The sequence below is a fragment of the Pelobates fuscus genome, chromosome 9 (genome assembly GCF_036172605.1).
Source record: "Pelobates fuscus isolate aPelFus1 chromosome 9, aPelFus1.pri, whole genome shotgun sequence".
Taxonomy (NCBI): domain Eukaryota; kingdom Metazoa; phylum Chordata; class Amphibia; order Anura; family Pelobatidae; genus Pelobates; species Pelobates fuscus.
In genome coordinates, this window is record NC_086325.1 from 29,154,489 (window position 1) to 29,169,609 (window position 15,121).

The 15,121-nt window shown below is 42.4% G+C and overlaps 1 protein-coding gene across 2 annotated transcripts in view; it reads right to left on the reverse strand.

Annotated features, from left to right (window-relative positions):
- Positions 1-3,316: 3,316 nt before the first annotated feature.
- Positions 3,317-15,121, reverse strand: part of EML2 (EMAP like 2) — a 39,647-nt gene continuing 27,842 nt past the window's right edge. For both annotated transcript variants that reach the window (XM_063431782.1, XM_063431783.1), the window contains 3 exons: positions 8,610-8,705; positions 4,923-5,053; positions 3,317-4,111 (listed from right to left, as the gene is read on the reverse strand). In XM_063431782.1, the coding sequence (XP_063287852.1) occupies positions 3,986-4,111; positions 4,923-5,053; positions 8,610-8,705 (353 nt within the window). In that variant the 3' untranslated portion in view covers positions 3,317-3,985. The remainder of the gene's footprint in view (positions 4,112-4,922; positions 5,054-8,609; positions 8,706-15,121) is intronic.

The following is a 15,121-nucleotide window of genomic DNA, read 5'->3' on the forward strand; positions in this document are numbered from 1 at the left end:
TGTTATAACATGCACAACAAAAATAAAGAATAAAAAATAAATAAATAAATAAATATTTGAACGTGTAGGTGGGTAAGTTGCTACATCAAGTGGCCAGAGGAATGCAAGGGTCAATAGAAGAAGTAGCTTAATTCAAGGGAGGTCTTCTCATTAGGGAATTGGAGGTTGGCCTCCAATTACTTTCGTGAGATACCAATTAGTAAATTTGAAAGCGAACTTGATTGGATGTATCTGTCGATAGAGTTTACAAAGTTACCAACTTACCAATAATTTTTGAGTTAGGTGTTTTTGTGCAAGGAGGTTCTAGTTCAGGGATAAGCAACCTTCGGCACTCCAGATGTGGACTACATCCCCCATAAAGCTCTTACACCTATAATGCTGGCAAAGCATCATGGGAGGTGTAGTCCAAAACATCTGGAGTGCTGAAGGTTGCCTATGCCTGATCTAGTTAATATTTATTATAATGCCCAATAATGGAGAGATAAAAACAATATTTTATTTCTATTGTCTTGTCCTAAATGCTGATGGCCTGAAGTGCAGGGATGACTCACATTATCGCAGCGCAGTCAGGGATATTCAGTGAACAGTCAGGAATTCAGATGAATTCAAATTGAGTTTCGCAACAGCCAAAAAAGCTAAATTTGAATAATTCTCCAAGTCAGCTGTGTTTTGCACCCTCATTCAGGTTTGATTGAACAATTCCATGCCGTTTTACATTTCTGTGAGTTCTCTGTTGCAAGCCAATGCATCAGTCAGGTTTGCAATAGGTATTTACACAAATTATCCGAGCTATTTCACACTCAATAACCGAGAGGCATCCACCCGTTTCTCGAGGAGTTTGCTATCCTTCTGGAATAATTGGGTGTCATGCTTCTCAAAAAACAGCACAAAGTATTTTCAGAGAAAGTCACACTTTAGACAAGTACAACTACACCTAAATTTCAAAGTTCACATACTCCAACAAAACATTTTACAGGGGGAAACAAAAAAAAAAAAAATCAAGTTTGGGATTATATCTAAAGGAGTGTGTCAGTTTGGACATTTTATCGAAATCTTTTGAATTTTAATTCCCTTTGAATTACGGACAATTCCCCCCTTTGTTGAATAACCCTGTAAACGGGTGTCGTATTTGTACATGAAAGTCCGAGGCAAACCACGTAGTGTTACACTAATTAATAGCTTTGTGTTTCTACATCCATGCGCTGCACGTCTGTCAATGGTTTCAGGATAAGTGTACAAAGCCTCTCTGTGTGTGTTTGTAATGAGAATCTCCAGACAAAATGATAAAATGGGACTGAGGCCAGACCATCAATAATGTATAATCTGAAACTTATTAAAAGTATGTACAGAGGGAGACAAAAGAAAAGATGTCAGTGGTATGTGAAGGGATATCGAAACCAATATCTGATTCATTTACATTAAAAAAAAAAAAAGAGGCAGTCAGGAGGGTAGACAGAGGGTCATAAAGGAACATGCAGTCATTATAACCAGGCTGGTTATCAATATACCCTATGGGGAAATAGATCCACATACTGGTCCTTTTTGCAATTTATGGTGAGGAGATATACAAACCGGTCCACAATATACTGTATAGTCAAAAGGGTAGACCGAGTGATCTGCAATACACTGTACAGTTAAAAGTGTAGACATATTATTCTGCATTATACTGTATGGGGAGAATGATGCAAAATAAAAAACATTCAATGGTGCAATCTTAATATATTTGATAACGTAGAGTATGATTCTATTTAGTTCCAAGTGGCAAAAAACATACCAAAAGTGAAAAAGACAAAAATATTTTTACCGGTATCTCAGAAAGTTTTGATTAAGCAGACAAAAATACTCAAAAAGAATAAATAATATATTGTAGTATGTTTATGCCACCACAGATCACCTAGGATCCTGTCCTCACATCCAGTTTCCATAGAGGTTGTGGTTGTAAGGGTAAGCTGTCCAGGAACGACTGGGTTCCAGCTTCTGATTGTCCAATAACAACATAGTAAACTCAACAAGTTATACCTGTGTGGCGCATACGATTATCTCACTGAATATATGATGGGGTGACCTGTGAAATGCTCCATCTTTTAGTACAGTGGAATGGAGGGGTGATATAGAATTGGGCACCTTTGGCTACGCATGACCTGTGACCCATATATTAACCAAACAACAGGTCTTTCCCCTCCCAAACAGCAAATATGAATAATCAAATAGAAAAATAGGTTAACACAGTAAAGGAGTTTAAGCATGCGTGGGATAGGCATAAGGCTATCCAAACTATAAGATAAGGCCAGGGACTAATGAAAGTATTTAGGAAATTGGGCAGACTAGATGGGCCGAATGGTTCTTATCTGCCGTCACATTCTATGTAAAATAAATTTGTCCAAAATCGAAGTGGTAACCGGATCTAACTTCCCCTTTGCCCTGGAAATTTAAATATTTATCAGTATAAATAATGTATATTTACAACACTTTTTTACCCACGCATTAATAGCAGCAAAGATTCCCATTGCTAGAAAGTGGAGAATTAAAAAATCTACCAAATTGGGACATAGTAAAAAAAAAAACCTACTAATTTCGCAATTTAGGATGGAGGGAGGTTTGAATAGAAACCTGAAGAAAAAAAAATGCATTTGATATAAATAAGTGGTTAAAAAAAAATTGTCGGCAGTAGATAAAAATGCATAGAAGCGGAAAGGAAGAGAAAAGGAAGAGGGAGAAAGGGAGGGAAAAAGGAAAGAGAAAGAAAAAAAAAATAAAAAAAGGGGAGTAAGGTGAGGAGAAAAGAAGGGGAAGGAGAAAAAAGAAAAAAGGAAAAAAAGAAAGAAAGAAAGTTATATCTCAGATCAATATTATGAATAGCAATGCAGAGAGACTGGCGAAGAGGGTTTCATCATTGTGTGTGAATGTTGTGTTTGTCTGCTTTATGTTATAGTAATTTGTTTTTCTTTTTTTTTCTTAAGGAGTAATATTTATGTTTTATATAAATTAAAGTCATATAAATAGGAAAAAGAGGGGAGAGAAAACATTGATGATGACTAATATACCAATGCCTGAGATGCAGAAAGCTTGAAAGAATATAAAAGGCTGGTAACGTCTGAAATAGAAGGAAAAAAAAATAATTCAAAAATAAAGAGGAAGATAATGAAAAGAAACATTTTTAAATACTTCTCTGGAACAAAGAGGAATCTGGGTGTCGCCTGTGAAGAAATGGTAATGCACCAGCAATCAAACTTCAATATGAATTATGTTTATATGTAAACACAGGGAAACTCAAAAAGAAAAGCTTTATTGAATGAGACACTCACTCGGTTAGACGTTTATTTTTATTTTTTTTATTGCTGTGATTTATCAATAGCAGCACCTTAAAAACATCCATGGAAAAACTAAACCGGCTGCAGGAATTACAGGGGTTGTTGAGGGTCTGGTCTACAGGTAGTAAGGTTTAGATGCAATTCAGAGTGAAACAGTTTACAGGCCTATGGGTCCCTGTACGAGACCACTTGCTGCAAATTGCTACAGCTGTACTGTCCGGCATTTCAACGAAAAGAGCTGTAGCAGAGACAAACCAAACTAAAACCATATCTAAGTAACAGAATAATGCCTACTGAGGTTTCAAGCAGACAAACTCATGAGAAGCCTCTGAGGGCCACATCCAGCCTTTAAAGCTTTAGCTAAAGAGCTCTGTTCAGCAGCAAAGAGTGAGAGAATCTGCAAGAGAATGAGATAGCGAGGTGTTGAAAAGACAAGGAGCCAGTTTACAGCGCTCTGTGGAAAGGTGGGAGACGGCATTCTGTGGACCCAGATAAGGCGCTGAGCAGGCTGAGGGGTGGGTGGGGGTGCAGGACAATGCTAAAGGGGTGCAATATTCTCTGCAGGCTGGGGTGAAACACACGAGAGGAAAACGAAACAAGTTTTTAGATGCTCTGCGTGACATTGTGTAAGACAGTCTGCGGGACATGGTCGAGGTTCTCTACCGTTGTGCAGGTCACAGAACTGTCCACTGAAGTATTGTACTGTCTTTCCCACCAGTGGAAAGCAAAGCACTGTCATCGTGCAGGAAGGAGACACGGGTCACGTGACTGCTGTGCCCATCGTATTTATAGCTGGGAGCCTGAAATAAGAGAGAAGGCAAGTCATGTTTCCAAAACCTGTGCAAAATCATTAGAAGCTGCGTGGGTGTATCCGAGATTTAAAACACGTGTTTCTGCTTTACACTAATTAATTTTGGGGGTATAAAAAGGTAACAAACCCTTACTACTTTAAATGCAGATTTTTTTTTAAAATCAAAGCATGGGCTGCAATTCATAAGAAGCCTTGACCAGAAACCAAGCATGGACTGGATGGTTTCTGGTCAAGGAGCCTTGATCAGAAACCAAGCATGGACTGGATAGTTTCATCCTTTTAGGTCTCGTCACAGCACTGGTTCTAGTCTACAAATTAAAGCCTTTCTTTCAGAATATAACTTAGGAGACATCTACCTTGTACCCAAGGTGAATGTTTACCAAGGTCCTGCTTGAGATATGTAAATTAAGGTTAAGAGTAAATTTACATTAGCCAGTGGAATTTTATCGCATTTTGTTCTCACTCCTGCTTATTTAACAGTGTTAGCTAGGTCTCAAAATGCATTCCAATGATCAACAAAAGAAAGTCATATTTTGTGAAGTATGGTGTCCAGAATAGGCTATGGCATAGGACATAGATTAAATAATCATGACATAGACTGAATCTTTAATATAGAGTACATCCAAGATTAGACGTGCTCAGAGGCTCCTGGACTGGGGGCAATATAAGTCAGAAAGTTAAATTTGAAGTTTTATAGTTCACAATCCAATGGTCGAACTAACCTAAAGTTATTTATGAAATATATTCTACGTTCTTTTCTACATGAAACGTATTTTGGCACAAGGCTCTCCGTGTCTTACCCGTGGCACCACGCAAGGGTAATTGAACAGACGGACTTTCCCAAAATCATCACCAGTGGCCAAAAGTTTCTTGTCATGCGAACGCGTCACAGAATTAAGGTCTGTGCCATCAGCTCCGTCAGGCCATATTCCTAGAAAGAACAGACCTTAGAGTTAAGGTAGAAAAATGGATGGAGTGTGCTAGGTGTAGATACCACAGACTGGATCCTTGAGGACACAAATCAGATTTGTAACCGTTTTCTAATATAGATATTAACATTGAAACAAATATTGGTATGAGGCTCTATTGCAGGGGTTCTCAACCCAGTCCTCAAGGAACCCCTACCAGCCCTGGATTTAGGGATTACCTCGGTGTCTCTCTAAGATGTTTTTTTCTTTTTCTAAACACCTTAGACACACCCGGGTAATCCCTAAATCCTGGACTGGTAGGGGGTCCTTGAGGACTGGGTTGAGAAACCCTGCTCTATGGTACTAAAAGGAGGCCAGTATGGACGTATTGTAAAGTATATCAAATATTAAAACCGTCTCACCGCATTAACGACTGTGTAATATCCAAGGAGGTTGTCTGTTTTACTAGGAAATCAGAATAAACTAAGTAATGTTACGCTGCTCTGTTTGTTTTCATACACAAAATCGTCACACCTATAGAATCTTACTTCCAATGATCCCAGCATGCCCGCTTTCACACTTGGAGAGAAATGTCTAGGTCCTAAAGGCAGGAAAGGTAACATTTGTAGATGTACTTTTACACCATCCCTCCTCTAGAAGTAAGAGACTCTGTAATCATCAGATAAGAGAACATAATAATGTGCCTTTGTGTCAAATGTTCATAACAAATGTACTCCAAGAGGTAGTGTCTGGTCACGTCACCAGTGATAATTTGTGCAATGAGTTTTGTGTTTAAAATTCCAGTTCAGTGCCTGTCCCTTTAAGTACTCACTGTGCCAGTCAGCTATTTTCCTTTATCCCCGGAGTACGGTGCTATTTTGTGTGAGTACAGTATTAATTATTTAGAATTCTGGAACTTTGCATTCCAAGGTTTTTTTGATCCATTTTTAATTTGTGTACTTATCAGTGTATTATTCTGTGTGATTTCCACTGAAAACTAGCCCTGCTCTTTTCATTCATGTTATATACAGTTAGATCAGTTACTGTGCTACAGTGTTATGTCTCTCGTGTAGAACTGACCCATAATTAAAGGCTTTAGAGGACGATAAGGACAGACCGATTCAGACTGTCTACCTGCCCGACCTTCAGATCTCCTTGAAATGTGCTTCAGCTTTATCAAATAAAGTAATTTTTCTTAAGTACTCTGTAGTTCAGGTTGTTATAACTATTAAGGAGAAAGAATCCGCTTTAATTTTTATTAATTTTCCTGCGTAGAAAGAGATCAGATTTTCCCCATAAAGTAAAGGGGCAGGTCTTACAAACCATAGCTTACAATAAGGTTAGACGATAACTCTCCTCCCACAGCGACTCTCGTTCTTGTGCTAATTTTTCTTTCCTTCTTTGTTAATCTTTACTCTCCTTATATTTTTAAATAAAGAAAAACAGACAGTGGGGAGGCATAAATTGTTTGATTTAGATGATAAACTACTGTATACTGTATTATGTCTTTTCTACAGACGGATCCTAAATAAAGAATAAAAAAAAATATATACAACTCTCCTGCTTTCGTGTAGCTAAATTAACAGCGATGCACTGACAGGTTAGCATACCATCACATGACGTTTAGTTCTGCAACAGATATTGCCTAGTCCTGCAGAACAGCACAGATATTAAACCCTCAAACACTTTCACAGAGATGCTCGATAAACAAATATACTACTGGATAGAATTTAGCCATGTCCAGACATACTGAGATTGGTTCCGGCGTACTGAACACATAAGTATTTGTCCATTATTTAATCTTTCCAAAGCTGAGATTCTCATCTCTCATATTCCACCTCCACGCATCTCCTGCACGTCAGTAAAAGACCCATTAGCCAGATCCCTCAAGCTTGCTGGATTAGTGCTGCTTTCAATCCCGGTCTCACATCAAGTCTGTCTCCCAATCATGTAATTATCACCTTAAAAACATTACACGTATTCTTCCTCCCCACTCCTTGCTATAGTTCTAGCAATCAACACACGTATGACAAACATATTGAGGAGGAAGTTGGGGAGTTGCAATTTCGTGGCATTTAAAAAAAAAAAAAAAAAAGTTTTTTTGCATAGTGGGGCATACGCAAGATAAACTACAACACCTTATAATTATAGGCTGCAGGGCACGCGGTGTGTAATACATTACTTATCCAGATCCAGAGTCTGTGAAAATCTATGCCCTCTATGTAGAGACCCAGTATTTATGCTATGTTATAAGTTACTGTGCAGTCAGTAAAGAGTTTCATGCTGTAGTGAGCCTGGGATGGTATAGTGGTGGGTGTGCACGGGGAACCCAGCAAAGACATACTGGTAGGTATACTGGGGGGCAGGGGAAATCCAAAGGTGGAACACTGATGGTACTCTAGTGGGAACGGGCAATGCCATGGCAGAATGCGCATCAGCATTGCCTGGACTACTGTACAGGATCCGTAATTAGAAACACTTATGCAAGATGCATTTTAAACTGATCCTGAAGTGGAAAGAGTTTAATCGGTCTCAGTTTACCTTCAGGATTCATTTCAACATCTTTAGAGGTAATTTAGAGCTCACGGTGGTGACAGAAAGTCTGTTACCTGGTTGTTGTGTTCTGCAATTTCATTCTACACTGGCAGCCCAAGAAAGATCGGAGGCCGTACAGTCTCCAGGAAGCCACTCGTGGTACTTACACACAGAATGACTAAATATACATTTATTATCCAACACTCAAGGATTTCCCTACGCTACAAATTTCCTTTAAACACTGGCTTATCCATCTTCTGCCTAGGTGTACACATGTGTCTTTGACTCACTGCCTCACCATGAAGGTATCGGATGTCATACTGTGCTTTACCAAAAGAAGAAAAGAAAAAAAAAAAAAGAAAAATACATAGTTGTGGCTGCATGTACGTACATTAATACAAAGGATGTGTAGAAAGGCAGCAGATCATTCCTATCAACAAATCAGGGTTATTAACCCTTTTATTTGTTTTTGTTTTATTTTTAATTAAGACCAGGGGTTAAGGAAATCTTTTTATATATTAACATTGCTAGCAAGCTATCAGTAGTGAATGGGTTTAAAACAGCATATTGCTTCGGCAAAAAATCCCCCCCCCCTCCAAAAAAACAAACAAACAAAAAAAAAAACGTCTCTTTTTAAATATCCCTTTTCAGCCAAAAGGCAACCCATTAATTTAATGTAATAAAGCTAATTTGAGTGTTTTAATTATTATTTACTAGCAAGTGAATGAACATATCAAATGATTTTTTTTTTTTGTGCAACACAACATTAGGAGATAGGAGCTCTTTAAATAGAGATCGCCTACTATAGGGATGTAGTTGTTTGATGGTTTGTTATTTTAGCATTGATAGTTTGTTTTCTAAACTCCGCCGCTCACAGTCTGACAAAACCACATGACATTTAGGAGTCAACTGGGATAAATATTCTATAAACGTTTAAACCATTAAAAATAGAAATGTGAACATGCCCTCGAACACCTCATTCTGAATACACACCCCTGACGAGGCGCTGTGTGATACGAAGATAGGGGCACTGACTGGACTTACCCAAAACATGGAAGTTCAGCGTACAGGAAGAATGCTCCCAGTCGGCATTGCGTACAATGTCGGCACTAACAATCTGCTTACAGGAATCAGGGTCCCCTGTGATTGAAAGACAGGGTGAACATTTATTTAGCATTTTTTCAATTCACGGATAGGACATATTAAAGAACAGGAAAGCCCCAATTTCTGTATTTAGTAATTAGTGCAAATAAAGTGGATATTTCATGTTATCTTACTGTCAAGACAATGTTATGAAAAACCATTTAAAATTCCATTTAAGATAAAAAAAAATTAGACTATATTTATACAACAACATAAACAATGAAATAGTGGAAAGAAAAAAAGGAAAACAAAGACAAACATTGGATGTTACTTTGCAAGCAACAAGCATTGCATGTCCACTTACCGTAAATATTCTGATAATAATTTGATAAACCAATATATTGAATAGGGATTGTTACTTCTGGAATATGCATTAATGTACCCGGCTGCACCTGATATATTAATTTGAACTCGCATACATAGACACACAACCACCCAGAGTCACATAAATCACACACACACACACACAGTCACAGTGACATACATACATAGATTAGTCACATACACACAATGAAGAAATTTCTTCCTGTTTACCTGTGCCGGCTGACTCAGAACGGGGGGTGAGGAGAGGAGGCTATAGTAACCCCGCAGTCCCTAGTCTCTTGCGGTGGGGAAATAGGGCATCTGTGAATCAGCTATCACGGTCTATCTTTATCCTGTCCCGCCTCCCCTCCCAATCACTCCCATCACTTGGCTGTACTGTAACACTCAGCAGGTGTCGCTACAGCACTCCATATACCATCACCCACTGTACCATCACTTAAATCCTGACACCTCTCCATCCTCTTAAGCCTAGTCAGATGTTACAGAATATGTCCCTGGCAATACGTATACGAATCATTTTATTTAGAACATATTTCACCAGGAAGGATGCAATGAGATTTCTCTTGTGTTCGTGTATGTCCTGCTGAGTACACAGCAATACAATGTTACACACCGGCTACACATTTACAGAACAATCTAGATTTACAAATGGAAATCTAGAGAAGGATGGATGTTCATTTTTTTTTTTACGGCCTCCTTTGTAAGATGTGACACCACATGCAGGTTACCCAGTACAATGGATTATAATTAATATGTATACAGAGAGCACGATGCATTTCCACATCATTTTTGTTCCTCAATCATTACATTTTCTTAAATTACTATGAAATAGGGGTGACAAGAATCCCGACTGCAGGTTGGATATGGCCCACCAGGCCCGCATGTCTGGTCCGTGGAGCGATAGTACAATGGGAATGTGTTTGGAATTAGCTGCACACTTCCAACTTCAGGGTCTGACTAGCGCGTTCACATTTGTAGCATGTGCTAGCAGCTGGCCAGTACTAACATCCCAGAGCTACAGAGGAGAATAAGAGAACTACGACTATAATGGGACTACAAGCTCAGAGCATTTCCCAACTCACTTTATCTCTATTTGCTTCCTTGTGTTCTGTGTGCTGGGATATAAGAGATATCAAAACCCAGCATCTCTTAAAGGCCTTGCACAATTCAACAGAAGTAGACAAACATTAAGGGGGAACAGAGAGATGGGGAGACAGACTTTCCTGAACATTTTTATTTGCAGGGTGCATTATCCTGCTGAAAGAGGCCCCTGCCATGAGGGAACACCATCAAGATGTATACGTGGTCTGCAACAATCTCCAGGTAGGTGGTACATTTCAAAGTAACATCCATATTAATGCCAGGGCTCAGGGTTTTACAGCATAACATTGCCCAGAGGATAACACTGCCTCTGCCAGCCTGCCTTCTTCCCTTAGTGTGTCCAGCTGCCATCTCTTAGACGGCAAGACGTTATTCATCAGACCAGGCTACCTTGTTCCATTGCTCCATGGTCTAGTACTGATGCTCACCATCCCCATTAAAGGTGTTTTCGGCGGTGGAAGGGGTCATCGTGTGCACTTTGACTAATCTGCGGTTCAGCACACATGCATCAATGAGCCCTGGGCGCCCATGACCCTGACACGTGTTCACCAGTTGTCCTTCCTTGCACCACTTGTGGTAGGTATAAACCACAACATACCGGGAACACCAAACAAGACCTGCTGTTTTGGAGATGCTCTGACCCAGTCGTTTAGCCATCACTATTTGGCCCTGGCCAAAGTAACGCAGGTCTTTTCGCGCTCCCATATTTCCTGCTTCCAACACATGAAATTGAAGAACTGACGGTTTACTTGCTGCCCAATATACCCCACCCCTTGACAGGTGCCATTGTAATGATGTAATCAATATTATTCACGTCACCGGCCAGTGGTTTTAATGAAGTGTCTGATCAGTGTAGGTGAAGAGATACACAGAAAAGGTGGGCTTTGAGACAGACAAAGTGGAAATGAAACAGAGGAGTATCATGGTGAGGCAGAGAGAGTAACATGAAACAGGGTGGTTAAAAAGGAGGTAAATGATATGAAAATGGCAGTGACTGAGAGACAGTCACCAAGATAATGGAGGAGTATTTTTCTAAACTGCTATATACTTATTAACTCTTAATACAGAACACATGGGGTGGGCGGTAGCATTGTAACATAGCTGTGTGATACAAATGTGAATACAAATATACAAAAAAAAGTCCTGCGCTCAAACTCCCACTACTCCTAGGCGGCAGCAACAACTGTAGTACACATCAGCCCCAATACATACAGTAAAAAAAACTAAGAAAAAAAAGTTACCTGCGCTCTTCCCAAATCCCAAAAAGAGCACAGGACTTGTTTTTGTAGATTTGTAATACTTAAAATGTTTTGAGTGCAATCCAGGCCCTTGAAACTGCCTCTAAACACTGTGCCTTTAAAAAAAAAAAAAGGTGAAGTTGCCATATTTGGAGTTATTTAGTAAGTGAGTGACTTCATTTTCACACTGTCTGGAAATTACAGATGCGGTGACTGCGGACATGCCTGAGTTAACCAAATTATCTCTTAATCTTTGGCACAAGTTATTTTTTTCTTTATTATTATGAAGGGGAAAGCTCGTCACGTGTTTGAGCAAGTTCTCCCAGCCTCAGACAATGACAGTGTGCACTGTGCTGCGGAGAGGTGGTGTATTTGTGAGGAGAGAGAGAGAGAGAGAGACAGAAGGTCAAGAACTGTTCTGTGCAGGAGCTAAATTATCTAATTTGTCACAGAGCCAGAGTACACACCTGTCTGCATCCCTGGAGGCGGGAATCAGTGTCAGGAATCTGCTCGATTTGGACATTGACCAGCAAGGTTGGTTGCAGTTTGGGGCCTGGTTCTTGACAATACACTGTAGCTGTGTACTGGTAATATTTACCTGCCTTATCACCTGCAGTGTTGCAACCTGGGAATTATTAGAACCAAGACATCTGTGCCATATCTGCAGTGCCACCTACACCAGCAGAGATCATTTACTAAAATGATTTCAAAGTGAATTTCACATTTAAGGCAAAAGTAGCTGAACTGGAATGTTAGCTGGCTTTGAAAGTTTCTCAAATTAGGCTATTGTGGCCTTAAACTTAAAGTAAATTTACTTCAAATCCCTGACAATTGTTACTTTGGTGAATAACACTGCGAGTTTACCTTAAATGGATATTGCAGTCACTTTAAAGGGACACTATAGTCACCTGAACAACTTCAGCTTAATGAGGTTGTTCAGGTGAGTGCTACAGCTACCCGGAGCCTTTTTCTTGTAAGCACTGTATTTTCTGAGAAAATGCAGTGTTTACATTGGAAGCTTGGAACACCTCTTGTTGCAGTCAATCAGACGGCCACCAGAGGGACTTCCGAGTTCAGAGGCCCTAAAAAGGCCTCTCGTCCGATGCATTCTGGGTGAATGCATCAGACGGGCTATCAGCACACAAAGCACTGTGAACGCGCTTTGTGTGCTGACAGCCTGTCAGCACTGCTGTGGGCGTGGCTTCAGCTGACAGCTTCAGCTTCAGCTGACAGCTGAAGCCCGAACCCACAGGGGCGCTTACGGTCCCCAATAGTGGTTGAAGGGGGGGGGAGACCTACTCTCCTCCCCCCCCCCCCCGGCCCCCACCGCTGTGCGGCGGGTGGGGGCCCTAAAATTATCAATAAGGGGGGGACCTACCTATTGTCCCCCCCGGCCCCCACCCCTGAGCGGTGGGTGGGGGCCCTAAAATTATCGATAAGGGGGGGGGGGGGACCTACTGTACCCCCCCCGGCCCCCACCCCTGTGCGGCGGGTGGGGGCCCTAAAATTATCAATAAGGGGGGGACCTATTGTCCCCCCGGCCCCCACCCCTGAGCGGTGGGTGGGGGCCCTAAAATTATCAATAAGGGGGGGACCTATTGTCCCCCCCGGCCCCCACCCCTGAGCGGTGGGTGGGGGCCCTAAAATGATCAATAAGGGGGGGGGGGACCTACTGTCCCCCCCGGCCCCCACCCCTGTGCGGCGGGTGGGGGCCCTAAAATTATCAATAAGGGGGGACCTACTGTCCCCCCCGGCCCCCACCCCTGAGCGGTGGGTGGGGGCCCTAAATACAAAGGGGGGGGGGGACCCTAGTTAACCCTCCCCCCCCCCCCCCAAAAAAAAATATCTCCCTACCTACCCCCCTCACCCTAAAAATAATGAGGGGGGGAACATTAACTAAAAACCTGTAAAAAAAAAAAATAATCCATCTTCACCCATGGAGGGCTCCGCGCAGACTGAGCTCCGCAGGGCGGGGGAAGGCTTATAAAGCCTTGCCCCGCCCTGCAATTATGCTAAGAACACTCTGATTGGTGGGTTTAAGCCAATCAGAGTGCTCTGTGTCATTTTACAAGCGTGGGAAAGTTCTTTGGAATTTTCCCACGCTTGTAAAATGACACAGAGCACTGTGATTGGATGGATTTCAAGCCATCCAATCACAGTGCTCTTTGTCATTTTACAAGCGTGGGAAAGTTCTTTGGAATTTTCCCACGCTTGTAAAATGACACAGAGCACTGTGATTGGATGGATTTCAAGCCATCCAATCACAGTGCTCTTTGTCATTTTACAAGCGTGGGAAAGTTCTTTGGAATTTTCCCACGCTTGTAAAATGACACAGAGCACTGTGATTGGATGGATTTCAAGCCATCCAATCACAGTGCTCTGTGTCATTTTACAAGCGTGGGAAAGTTCTTTGGAATTTTCCCACGCTTGTAAAATGACACAGAGCACTGTGATTGGATGGATTTCAAGCCATCCAATCACAGTGCTCTTTGTCATTTTACAAGCGTGGGAAAGTTCTTTGGAATTTTCCCACGCTTGTAAAATGACACAGAGCACTGTGATTGGATGGCTTGAAATCCATCCAATCACAGTGCTCTGTGTCATTTTACAAGCGTGGGAAAATTCCAAAGAACTTTCCCACGCTTGTAAAATGACACAGAGCACTCTGATTGGCTTAAACCCACCAATCAGAGTGTTCTTAGCATAATTGCAGGGCGGGGCAAGGCTTTATAAGCCTTCCCCCGCCCTGCGGAGCTCAGTCTGCGCGGAGCCCTCCATGGGTGAAGATGGATTATTTTTTTTTGCGCTCGGTTTTTTTTTTTTGTTTTTTTTTAATTGCGTCGGTTATTATGGATTTTTATTTGGCCTTTTTTGGGCTGAAGAAAGAAGATTTTAGAAGAAAGAAAACATCGAATGGTAAGTTTTTTTTTTTTATCTCTTTTTTTTTTTTTTTTTTTTACAGGTTTTTAGTTAATGTTCCCCCCCTCATTATTTTTAGGGTGAGGGGGGTAGGTAGGGAGATTTTTTTTTTGGGGGGGGGGGGGGGAGGGTTAACTAGGGTCCCCCCCCCCTTTGTATTTAGGGGTGGGGGCCGGGGGGGACAGTAGGTCCCCCCCTTATTGATAATTGTAGGGCCCCCACCCGCCGCTCAGGGGTGGGGGCCGGGGGGGGGCAGTAAGTCCCCCCCTCATTGATAATTTTAGGGCCCCCACCCGCCGCACAGGGGTGGGGGCCGGGGGGGACAGTAGGTCCCCCCCTTATTGATAATTGTAGGGCCCCCACCCGCCGCTCAGGGGTGGGGGCCGGGGGGGGGCAGTAAGTCCCCCCCCTCATTGATAATTTTAGGGCCCCCACCCGCCGCACAGGGGTGGGGGCCGGGGGGGACAGTAGGTCCCCCCCTTATTGATAATTGTAGGGCCCCCACCCGCCGCTCAGGGGTGGGGGCCGGGGGGGGGCAGTAAGTCCCCCCCCTCATTGATAATTTTAGGGCCCCCACCCGCCGCACAGGGGTGGGGGCCGGGGGGGACAGTAGGTCCCCCCCTTATTGATAATTGTAGGGCCCCCACCCGCCGCTCAGGGGTGGGGGCCGGGGGGGGGCAGTAAGTCCCCCCCCTCATTGATAATTTTAGGGCCCCCACCCGCCGCACAGGGGTGGGGGCCGGGGGGGACAGTAGGTCCCCCCCTTATTGATAATTGTAGGGCCCCCACCCGCCGCTCAGGGGTGGGGGCCGGGGGGGGGCAGTAAGTCCC